Here is a 12,524-nt window from a genome sequence, read left to right on the forward strand (position 1 = left end):
CAGCCCCTAAGTAAAGAAAACATCTATGCTGTGGTACCAATAAGGGTTTTCACAGAAGCGAAAAATCGTGAGGTCCGTTTGACGTTTGACGTTTGCGTGCGATTGGTTACATAAATAAATAAGCCGATTCGATTTGTAGCATTCGAACATGGCGGATGTAGACAATATCTAATTTTGCTATTTCTGTATCTTTGGCTAGTTGAAGTATGATTTTCATAGTGTTTTATGCGGCGACTAACCTCAACAGTGAACAGTGATCCCAAAATTCTATATTTCTCTCGTGTCTGACATTTTTTAATGCGCAAGTTGTCTCCACGTGGTTTCTGGAATTTTACTATCAAGTTGCAAAAGTACAATCACCGTACAACGTCCCTCTCAAAGAGAGTTTACTTTGACACTGGCGAAATTATCCTATTAATTAGGACAGAAAAGCCATATTTTAAAAGAGAAGAAGAAGAACTAAATGAGCCAATCGCAAGCAAACGTCAAACGTACCTCACGACACTAACGCCATCTAGCGATATTTCACCTCTGTGGAAACCCCCATTAACTGATGCACGACGAGCGCCTCGATCAAGCAGTGAACAGAAACAGGCGGCTGTAGGCCTTATTGTCTAACGCCATCAGAATCACAATCGTTTTCAAGACTTCTTTCTCCCACATGGTTTAGAATAAAAGAAAAAGACGGAGAATGCGATCGTGATGCCCGTTAGAGTGGCCGAGCCATGAAGGTGGCGATACAGCAGTAAGCTCAGTATCTTTGCCAGACGGGGTGCAGCTGCGAGTCGCTGCCTTGGAGCGCGTTGCTCACGCCTCCGTGCGTGCTGAGCGGGAACGGCGACTGGGGAACAAACAAACAAATTAAATTGTGGGGGTTATTTGTCACTCTAGCTCAGTCATCAAATAAATAAATAAAATAAATATCATGGGACACTTGACACCAATTGACCTAGTCCCAAACTAATAAGCAAAGCTTGTACTATGGATACTAGGCAACGGATAAACGTACTTATATAGATAAATACATACATATTAAACATCCAAAACCCGAGAATCTTTCAGTCAAGTAGACCCTTAGGCTTATTTTTCGATCTTAGGCAGACCGTCTGCTTCCTCATCAGGCCTACGCGTCTGTTCCAGACGAATTTTGGCGTGTTGCCTGTGCACAACGTCTTTGGTGGCTGACTAGACCGATGCGAGAGCGACATGTTCGCCCACAGGCCAGACAAGAGAAGCCTGCGGATGTTGGTGCAGAACCGCCTTGGTGTCGTTTCTGTCTCATGTCAGCAAGTACCTTGAGCCAGGCTTCATCGCAATACTTGCGACCCTCCAATAACGTCCGCGCCAATCTGTGCGTTTTTCTGCCAGCTTTTCCCAGTCAAGGAATGATGTTAACCACGGAAAATAGGTACCCACAACAAATTTCGTAGAAATTGTCAGTGTCGCTTCCAAGATCCCCGAAATAATTGGTCGTTATTAGATTGTTTTTGCAAATAATAGACCCCACGCACTCCTTGATATTGATTACTTGGTTATCACTGCGTTTTAGCTTATCAAACAATCAGAACTCTTGACCTTCCAGTCTAAGAGAGACGTGCTTCCAGAAACGGACGGTGCATTTTTTCCTTGCACTCGCCCTGTTTACTAGCGTCTTGTTTTGGAATATAGCGTCATATAGAGTCTCGAAAACGAATTTCTGTTGACACTTTCGTGATAGACTCAGCGTTGTTTGATGAAGTGGAAACCCTGCGTTCATTGAAGAGTTATATTAGTTACCTGTGTGTTGGCCAGCCAACGCTGCTTAATGAAGTCAGCGGCGCGCTCCCCGATCATAATGGTGGGCGCGTTGGTGTTGCCGGAGACCACGGCCGGCATCACGCTGGCGTCCGCCACGCGCAGCCGGTCCAGACCTTGCACCTGAAAATTGAGGAGTTAGTGCATTGCCAGCTTTTCACAGTTTTAAATTATGCATGGAACATGGAACAGATAATTGAAAATGTCTTTGTAATTCTGTAATGTCGTAGTTCGGTAAAAAAATAATTTTTAATAGCTTTCTCTGCCAACTGTACTTTTCGTTGTCTGTACTTGTATTGCCACCCAAAGAACACTTGCATACCAAATTTCTAGTCGATGCCATTAACCGTTGAAGAGTTCCGTCCTGCGAAGACGATCCTGGCCGGACTACCAGGATGTGACTACCAGATTATTGTATCGTCATGCAATTTACATAAGTATACCAAATTTGAAGTCAATCCAACTACTAGAAGTTGGTCGAATTTAACTTGCAAGATTTGATTACAGACAGACAGACAACGGGACAGGTGAAACTAAATAAAAGCTTGTAATTAGGGGCTTTCATCTCATTACAAGTGCGGTCGGATTATTCGCGGTAATTTCTTTGGCTGGTCCCTTGTATCGATGGAACTATATTGCGTTTATTTGCACTAGTTGCTTCACCAGAGTTTGAGGAAGAACTGTGATTATGTTTTCGCCCTTGTTCCTTTGCAAGAACTGCAGGGCTACTACGAAACTCGAAACTCGAAGTTCGTATCGTACCGTCCCTCTCGCTCTCGTATTAAGCAATAAATGACAGAGGGACCATACGACACGAACTTCGAGTTTCGAGTTTCGTAGTAGCCCTGCTGAAGGAAGGTCGACGACGGCGATAGCTTGGTCGAGCGGGCCCATCTACACCCAGCAGGGTGCACATTCAGCACGCGTCAAGCCGAACTGGTCTCCCTGGTGATGGCGACTGGTACCCACCTGCAGTAAGTTATCGACGACGGCGTTGGCATCACCACGCGGACCCATCCGGCAGCTGCCGGCCTGGTGGTTCTCCGGTGCCGTTTGCATTCGGACCGCGCACTCCCAGTACGCGTCGCAGCCAAACTTGATCTTCTCGCAACCCTGACCACAAAGGAAATAATAATAATGTAAGCATGTTTAAAGATAGTTAACGTTAAATGACTCATCAGTTGCATAGAAGAATCATCAAATTTCTTGCAGTGCATTCTTCTTGGCAGTGATGGTCTTTCCGAAAGCGCTGGTAGTATATAAAAGTGATATATAAAAGAGCCCTTTGCGGGCTACTTGCAGAATAAACGTTTCGATTTCGATTTTGATCATCCCACCAAGGGGATAGGATTGGTTACAATAGAGGAATCTCTCCAGGCAGTTGTTATGCTTGGGGACGGAACTCCAAAGAAAGAGAGTTGGAAGTTGTAATGCATGAGGTAAGGAACTTTGATAGCGCGTTGATGGATGTAGCAGAAGCTCTAATAGATAGTGTCGCAGTAGGAGTCGCTGCATCCTAATTCAGGAGTATCCAATCTTTTTATTCTGCAACTCGATATTTTAATGGCTGCCATGCTAAAGGAAGGAAAGAACTGTAATGCAAAGACTGTTAGCAAAAGTGATATGGCATCGAAGCAAGAGTCCGTAAAAACCGGACCTCTCTCGCAGGCGCTCGCACACCAGGTCCATTGTGAATTATACTATATCAGTTCCTCATTGTTTAAGTACCAACCCCCTCTAGAAGTTTGCTCCCCTCTAGAACAGCTTGTTAGTGCTGGTCACAAGAATCTATCAAATTCGACATGGTCTTACCTTAACTGGGGTTTTGTCGAGCTTGATCCCGTAGCGTTTGAGGGCTTTGGTCTCTGACAGCTTGATAGAGAACTTGATGCCTTCGATTAGGGTTTTGACGTCGTCAGGGTGAGTCAGGTAACTACAACAAAAAAGGTTATATAGGGTAATGATACTTAGGTACAGTACAGGGAGGTATATACTATATATCCAATAGTGAACGCCCTACAGCTGATATGATGATGATGAAGGGCTTACTTGGCAAAGATCTTGGGATGCTCGAACGGGTCAGCACTCCTGATCTCCAGCCGGCCGCGACTCTTGGGGTGCAGCACGGTGGGTATGATCTGGATGCTGCGGCTGCCGTTGTCGAGGCGCTCCCCCACCATGCCGGTCTTGGCGCAGTCCGCCAGGAACCCTCCGAAGAACAGCTGTATGTCGGGGTTGTCGTCCGCCGGATTGGCGTATTTGGTGTTTATGTAGGCGGTCACTTCTGATATGCCTGTGGACAATGTTCTGGTTGGTTAGAAGTCACTAACGTAGCGGTTTCAAATATGGCTTCTCAAGCTAACGCTTCTCAGTTTTTCGGACTATATCAATGAAGGAAACATGGTACTTGCATACGCCTGCGAAGCAGTTCTATGCAGGTGATGCCAAGTGGGTCCAGTGACGATGGAACATAACGTAATACTACACTATTGAATCTTTATAAGCAGGCGTATGTAAGTTTTCCCTCGATACTTTCTCTCATAGTCCAATTGAAATTTTGCACATAAGTTTCGAGTTTCGGTTTCAAGCACACGTCCACGTTTTAGAGAGCTTATCAAACTTGGGGTTGAAGCTACGGGCATAGTCAAGCCTATATAAAAAAAACACTTACCGGTTCCTGACATGAGTCCATCCCTGAACAGCAGGTACTCCATCGCCGTGGCCCAATTGAGCGGTGCCGTGTTATTATCGTTGATGTGGAAGTTCAAGAAGTGGGCCACGTGGTTGTGGAGATTCTTCCCAACGCTGGGCAGGTTGTGGACGGTCTTGACGCCCGCGCGGCTCAGGGCCGCCGGGTCCCCCACGCCGCTGAGTTGCAGGATTTGGGGGGAGCCCACGGCACCCGCGCTGTGGGGGAAACACTTTGTGAATAATACATCATCATCAGCCCGAAGACGTCCACTGCTGAACAAAGGCCTCTCCCTTAGAACGCCACAATGAAGGACAACTCGCCACTTGCATCCACGTTTCCCGCGACTCTCACAATGTCGTCACTCCACGTAGTGGGAGCCCTGCCTAGGCTTCGTCTTCCGGTTCGTGTCCGCCACTCCTGAAATTTTCTCCCCCAACGTCTCCTACAATACAATACAAATAATACAACACTCTCTTCTCTCTTTTCTTTTTCTCTGACTCTTTATGCATCTCTAAGATAAACATTTATCCACGCGCTGTCAATTTAGTATTGTATCGCATACGTTGAAAATTAGATTTAATGTGTACATAAGAAAAAAAAAAATTAATAGTGGACGTATTTTTACAAAGTTGCAGGAAAAAGTAGCTCAGTTATATGAGTAGAACCGAACCTTGCATTAAAAGCCAGAGACACCCAGAGTCAGAGACATCCTGTAGAGATGTCTATCGGTCCAGCGATCCACCGCACAGAAGACCGGAACATGTGAAGAAGGATGGTGGATGGAATTTGTCGGTGTCGTGATCCTTGATATTTGAGGCCGACTGAGGAAGACAAGTTTGAGGGTGACTATATCCCACCTAACCCACCTATATAACCTAGAGCTCACCTTAGAATAATCTCATTGTTGGCAAAGATGACTTCAGTCCCTCCGAAGCTGTTCTTCACCTCCACAGCGTACGCCTGTCTCGTGGTTTGGTTGATGAGGATCCTGGGTACAGTAAAAAAAATAACAAAAAAAAAACATCGACTTACTTAGATAATTGATTGATTATAATTACTTAGGTAATTAATTCAATCATTCATCTCCATTTACAATTACGACAAAGATCTTAGGTACTGATGCGCCCATCTTGCAAGACTATTTTTTTATTGTTCGCCGTGAATGTCACTGTTTTGCACATCTTTATTTTGTGGTTTTAGTTCGTATTTTCTGATATCAAATAATAAAAGCTAATAACAATAATTCAATAAAATTGTTAGAATAACGGCTACGGCCCAAGCCCTCTAATTCTGAGAGGAGGCCTGTGCCCAGCAGTGGACGTATCTATATAGAACTGGGATGAATGGATGAATTATTAGAATAAAGCGCCCTCATATAACCGTTACCTATAAGTATAAGTTCATTATGATCTTTATAATAATAATAATAATAAACATCTTTATTGCCACAAACTTAACCTAGACATTACAATTAATTTGCGGTTAGAACAATGTGCTTAGTAAGGGCAATGGGTCCCAATCTCAGCATTGTGCTGAGTTTATGTTACCAGCGCTGGTTTTCAGACTGTCCCTCGAAGAGGGCCGGCCGCAGTAATTACAATACAATTATAGCACTATATTCGTTTATTCATCCATCGTACCTAATTAATTAATTCGTTCATTCATTCAATTTATCATTTCTTCATTCATTCAATTTATCATTGATTCATTCAATCGATTTATCATTACTTCATTCAATTGATTTATCATTCATTAATTTTATCATTCATTAATATTATCATTCATTCATATTATCATTCATTCATTCACCTGGACACAGTCGCGTTGAGCATGACGTGTAGATTAGCGCGGTGCTTCGCCGGACGCAGGAAGGCGCGCGCCACCGACAGACGCGAGCCGTTCCGGTTGGTCGTTTGCGCGATGGAGAACCCAGTGTGGGACGCGCCGTTGAGGTCGCGGGCTTGGTAACCTGGAAAGTGACCTGGATTAAGGCATCTGAATCTAATTTGTAGTTACAGTAGCTCGAAGGTAGCTCCCCATCCCATAGCCGTCCCATCGACGACATGGGAAGGGTCAGAATATGAGCGTATTCCGCATGATTTTCTTGTTGACATGGTGGAAGATTGTTACAGTTTCCTGGTTGTCTAGTAGAGTACAGGACGTCTAGTACATGACGAAAAATTCTACAGCTAATTAAAAAAAAAAGTGAACTTGAAAATGAGGCAGTTGAACCGATCGAAGAGAGAGAGAGAGAGAGAGAGATAGAGAGAGAGAGAGAGAGAGAGAGAGACAGCCGTGTGCTCGATCGCTTCAACGTGTTAAGCTTGCCGAGTTACGGACTCCAAGAACGCGTTTATCCCAGCAGTTATCGGTTCTTGGACAGATACAGGCAATCCACAGCCACTTTAGCTCACATCCCGTGTGTTAATGTCGTATTTAACTCACTGACTGACTTGGAACTGGAAGATGTGTTGTTGTATTGTGAGTGGACCTTCAACTACGTAGATCACAGGTACGACATAATGGTCGAAAACTTTCCTACTTATCAACTATTTATTTGCAGTGGGACGTATATAGGCTGGGATGATGATGATGAAGAACTATTTATTTAGATGTCTGTTGTACTAACCCAACTCTTCCCCAGCCTTTACAATGCTGTAGCTAAGCGGCGGATGGTAGGGAAACTGCGAGACAGTCAGCGGGCCGCCGGTGCCGTGGTAGCCTTGGTCCATCTCTTTCATCTGCTTGTTGTCCTCGGACTTGAGGAAGAAGGGCAGCACGTCGTCGTAGGCCCAGCCCTCGACGCCGCCGGCGGCCCACCCGTCATAGTCGGCGCGGGAGCCCCGCATGTACATCATCCCGTTCATTACTGATGTGCCGCCGAGCACCTGGACCAAGTTTATAGTCAGATACTTAAGGATAGTACAGGAAAAGTCCCCTCACATATGGATATCAATGTGGGAAGACCTTTAGATAGAATTGTGTTGCACATTATGCTCCTATATAGACTCCAAGTGCCAGCCACCACCAGCAGTTGTTTCTGCCAGATTTCTGGCCTAAAGTGTGGTAACCTAGTGGTTTGACCTTATGTGCTTTTCAAGCATAGGATCGTGGGCTCAAATCCGGACTCATACCTCTGAGATATGATAAAATGAATTAGATTACACGATAAATCGATACAAACATCGATACACACATGAATAGATTATTGAAGTCATGAACTTTATTTTAGATTTTCTTAAAGCGGTTCCACTTGTCCTGTATTATTTGGACAGTTGAGGATTTAAACTTACGCTTTTCCTGGACGTTTCAGTCTGTTTGCCTTTAAATCTAAGGCGAAGAGTATTTACTCACTTACTAAGTGTGATTATAGTCAAACCCGAGTCTACTTTGCACAAAAGAAGTTACTTTGCGTAAAGGAAGGAACTTTGCACAAAAGAAGTTCCTTTGCACAAAAGAAGTCACTTTGCGCAAAAGACGGTACTTTGCGCAAAAGAAGTTCCTTTGCACAAAAGAAGTTACTTTGCACAAAATAAATATGAGTATGACCAAATAGCGTACCTTTCCCCTAGGCCAGTAGCACTTGCGATCGGTCTCCCCGAGGCAGGCGGCGGGCTCGGGCTCGGTCTGGTAGCCCCAGTCGATACTGGAGCCGATGAAATTAAGGAACATAGACGGCACTTGCGTGCCGGTCGGCTCGTCGAAGCCTGGGGAAGAAGATGAGCGTTCTATCATGCAGAATCATGCTGTTACGGCATGGTTTAAGAGAGCGCTTGCTACCATTCCACGGTTATTAACACAACGAAAGAACAATTTGGTAGAATCTTGATCAAGCCACATTTAGCATCGGTATTGTCTTTAGTTTTCATAAAAAATAACCCTGAATATCATCCCTTATAATAATACATATACATACAAACGGCTCAGCATGGTAATTAACAATTAAGATAATAAGTATAAAAAATAATGAACTGAAACAAAATATATTGAAAATACTGAAGTAAAAAATACTTCCACAACTCGATTTGTCAAACAAAATTAGGACATTGTGTCCTAAGCGGTGAGGAAGGAATTACGAATTAATTTTATTATAATGGTGCCACAAATACAAATTAAAAAAATCATTACATCATTTAGACTGTAATACCAAGAGAAAAGGTGCACGGCTTATTTAAAGCATTGCATACAAATATGTTATCCGGTCTGTTAGGGCTGTTTACGAGCAAATGTAGTTGAAATATATATTCGAAAAAACAAAATAACGCTTCTATATTTCCTATAATAAGCCCTGAGGAGTCACAGGGGATGGAGTCATCCCGCTGGTCTCACCAGCTTCAAGCAGCAGCACCCTCCAGTGCGGCACCTCGGACAGACGCGCCGCCACCACGGACCCCGCCGAGCCGCCCCCCACCACGATGAAGTCGTACACGGAGTCCATGTGTCGCCGGTACTGGAACATTACAACATTACTTTTACACTGTAATGTTTATCCGTTGCCTAGTTTGAGACTATTATTTTATTTATTTATTTACACTAAAATAAGTTAAAGCCTCTGCACACCGCGTTTATTTTAATCGCGCCGTCGACGCGCGTTTCTAAAACGCGGTGTGTTGGTAAAGGTAAATATAATTCATAGCGTAGCATCTATATAAAATTTCACACAGGTTTTATCAACTTTCGAATAACATTTTCAGACATGATTTAAAACCCCTACTCGTACCCCCTGGACTCGTTACAAAGTAATAAAAAAAAACTATTCTAAAAATCACCTAGCTACATACTAAGGCTGCGTGTTCACCTCCTCCTTCCTCCCTAGCTCCACTAAGCTGTTTTACTAGAGGTACTTAAATGAAGCATTTCTACTGGTTCATGAAAAACACATTCCTCGCAACACTTAATAACACACACATCTCTATTTGAAACGCAGCTACGGTAGTACTATTAGTAATATTCTGTGACGCAGCCTAAAAGTCTTGTTCAAGCGGAAGCATACATGTCAATCCATTACTATTTAATATTATAAATGTGAAAGTGTGTGTTTGTATGTTTGTCCGTCTTTTACGTCGAAACAGAGCGACGGATTGACGTGATTTTTGGCATAGAGATAGTTTATGGGTCAGAGAGTGACGTGCTACTTTTTATCGCTGAAAATTAAAAGTTCCCGAGGGAACAGCGCGCGATAACCGAATACCACGCGGACGAAGCCGCGGGCAAAAGCTAGTCACCTTTTAACAGAATCAACTATTACAAACTAAGGTAAGTATTATAAAGAAACCTCATGAAGCGTGAGATGAGATATCTCATAAATCTCACTAATCAGATAATTACACCATACTATACAATTTCCTCACTCAATAAAAATAACAGATTGTATCAGAAACGTCGTGTTTCGCATGATTGTTGGTTTTTCAACCTTTGTTTGGTTAAGTTTCATTCATTAACTGTTATTCAATAATTCATTGAGAAATCGGTGACAACGTTATCTATTAATTTGAAATATTATCCATTCCACCATCGCTAAAAGTAAAAACCTGCTTTCAAATAAGAAAAATATAAATGACCTACTTCCCAATCCGCACTGGGCCCGCGTGAGAACTATGGCCAAAGCAATTCTGAGGGAAGGCCAGTGCCCAGCAGTGGGACGTGTATAGGCTGGGATGAAGATTAGTCCATTCAGTCCCACATCTTTTAAGCTTTGGTTTCCTAGGATCAATGGTGCTCATATAGCGGCCGTAATTGATACCGCTCCTCCTCCTCCTAGAGAGTGGTAATTGACACCGCTCTCTAGGAAACCGCGCCATTTTGTTTACATAGACAACGTTCTAGTGACGTCATTCACCGCTTATTACGGTCGCTATAATGACGGCACCGCTTGTCCTAGGAAACCAAAGCTTTAGCGACGAAGAGCTACTGCTCTTTGCTTTGCGTGGCATGCGGCATCTCACGACAACGAGCGGTTGAAAAACAGCGTCATCTGCTAACGAGATGTGGACTGACCTGCGCGCGGCCGCAAGGGTCCTCCAGGTCGCACTGGCTGCGCAGGAACACCTCTAGCAGCCCCATGAACAGCATGAACGCGCCGCCGCCGCACGTCGCCGCCAGCGTCGGGCCCGGCTGCGACATCGGACAGTCGCATGACAGCGCCATCTGTGGATGACAACATTAACTATTTTTAGCAACAGGAATATGCTATGCACAGACTAAATTTAGCGTTTTTAGTGCCAGTGGAAGGTGGTAATGGTACTACGACAAGATAATTACCTACGTAAGATAACAGATAGCAATTTTGTTCTCGTAATGACAGCTTGTCGAACCAGCCGCGTGTAGACGATGGGAGAATGATAACGAGTTCGGTCCGCTGCCCATTGAGGTCTTTGTCAGAGGGCAGTGCTGTATTGGTTAAAGTATATGTTGCTTTGAATTACATATAATATGTAGTCGGTGAAATGCTTTGCCATTTTTATCTGACTGCCCGAAGAAGGTTTATTGTTTTTAGAGCATATATTTCTTCGGCCCTCTCAGGAGCCTAAATGGCTAAACGCTTTTCAACATTTGAGGTCAGAATGGTCAAAACTGTCGGAGTAAGTGCTTAGAGTATATCATCACAATGATGATGATGACATGATAATACTTAACCGATTTATAAAAATTAATCACTGCTTCCTTAGGCCACGCTATAAGTTGAGAACGAATTTTATCTATTTCATACATCTTTTTTTTAGCTTTCCTAATATTAGGTAAGAGTTGAGGTCACGCACACCAGAATATAGCGTGTAAATTCAGCAGGATTTTGACATTTACTCATTAATTTAATTCATTATCTTTTTGTGCAATCACTCTTTACTCTTTTTTGTAGCTGTGTGTAATTATTCACTTCAACTCTCGTGGCACATACTCAACTGTTTTTATTTTCAACGCAACAAAAATGATTTAGTTAGTAAACGTTTTTTTTTTCATGACTCCTGAGATAGATCTTAAACCACTTTAGTATACAGTCTAGTGTTAGTCCAAGGGCCAAGGGCCATAAAAATGCACTGTATGTTTAGTCTGCACTTGGTCCAACTCCCATATAATAAAAAGTTGTCAATTTCCTTTACCTTTTGCAAGACACAAAGTGTTGTAGCGACCACTAGCGCCATCTAGTCATCATTTAGAGAAACAACAGATCTATTGAATAATGTTTTTTTTCATCGTATTTTGTCGGGTAAAATCATGTAAGCTAGCTGAGAAAGCAATATATAAAGACGAAGTTTCCCGACAAAACACGATTTCAAACACATTTCTACATCACGCTATCGAAGTTTCTCAACTCATAAGCATATATACAACTTTTGACGTTTTTCCTTCGGACTTCGGTCCCCAGGCAACGTCCGTCTGGAGGGAGATATCTTGTCTAGTTCCTCTCCCCACAGAGGCTCATAGGCACTTTCTACGCATACTTGGTATGTATTTTGGGGAAGTTCTGTGATCCAATATCTGTACGGAATATTATTTTTTTACGAATAATATTTTTTTTACTGATGGCACTAAATTTCAAGGTATTTACTTAAAGAGATAAGGGACGGCCAGTAATCTTGAGGCGTATTTACTTGTTTTAATTTTAATGGTAAAATTAGATAATCAAATCATTAAAGGACACCCAAATAATAATAAAAACACCCACACACACCCACCCACCTTTCCTTCTTACTTCGTGAGATGTCGTGTGATTTTGTAAACGACTATCGTCTTTGAAAAAAGCTGGTATCTCAAAATTGATGATCTTTCCGAATGAACTTAATGAACATTGTTTTAAGGGTCAAACTTGTTGACGTATTGATTTGAGACACGAGATTTTTTTCAGAGTAAGTAGTGACGATATTTTTAGTCACTGCGTTCAATAGATAGGTATAGAAAGAAATATAAATTTATTTTGTTTGCATAAAAGTGTTATAATAAAATGTAATGTATGTGTGTTTGTTGTAAATAGTTTGTTGTTGTTGTGTTGTTATTGTGATGTTTACAATTAATTTAGGATTCAAACATTTAAACTTAAAAA

General features: G+C 42.7%; 1 protein-coding gene across 1 annotated transcript in view; it reads right to left on the minus strand.

Annotated features, from left to right (window-relative positions):
* LOC141431439 (glucose dehydrogenase [FAD, quinone]-like) overlaps positions 1-12,524 on the minus strand; it is a 120,580-nt gene continuing 108,056 nt past the window's right edge. The window contains exons 2-13 of the mRNA XM_074092616.1: positions 10,484-10,633; positions 8,816-8,936; positions 8,048-8,193; positions 7,116-7,374; positions 6,296-6,455; positions 5,373-5,474; positions 4,466-4,701; positions 3,844-4,087; positions 3,607-3,727; positions 2,764-2,907; positions 1,777-1,917; positions 1-841 (exon numbers count right to left, since the gene is read on the minus strand). Coding sequence (XP_073948717.1) covers positions 752-841; positions 1,777-1,917; positions 2,764-2,907; positions 3,607-3,727; positions 3,844-4,087; positions 4,466-4,701; positions 5,373-5,474; positions 6,296-6,455; positions 7,116-7,374; positions 8,048-8,193; positions 8,816-8,936; positions 10,484-10,633 — 1,914 coding nt within the window. The 3' untranslated portion in view covers positions 1-751. The remainder of the gene's footprint in view (positions 842-1,776; positions 1,918-2,763; positions 2,908-3,606; positions 3,728-3,843; positions 4,088-4,465; positions 4,702-5,372; positions 5,475-6,295; positions 6,456-7,115; positions 7,375-8,047; positions 8,194-8,815; positions 8,937-10,483; positions 10,634-12,524) is intronic.

This window comes from Choristoneura fumiferana, chromosome 9 (assembly GCF_025370935.1).
Source record: "Choristoneura fumiferana chromosome 9, NRCan_CFum_1, whole genome shotgun sequence".
Classification (NCBI taxonomy): domain Eukaryota; kingdom Metazoa; phylum Arthropoda; class Insecta; order Lepidoptera; family Tortricidae; genus Choristoneura; species Choristoneura fumiferana.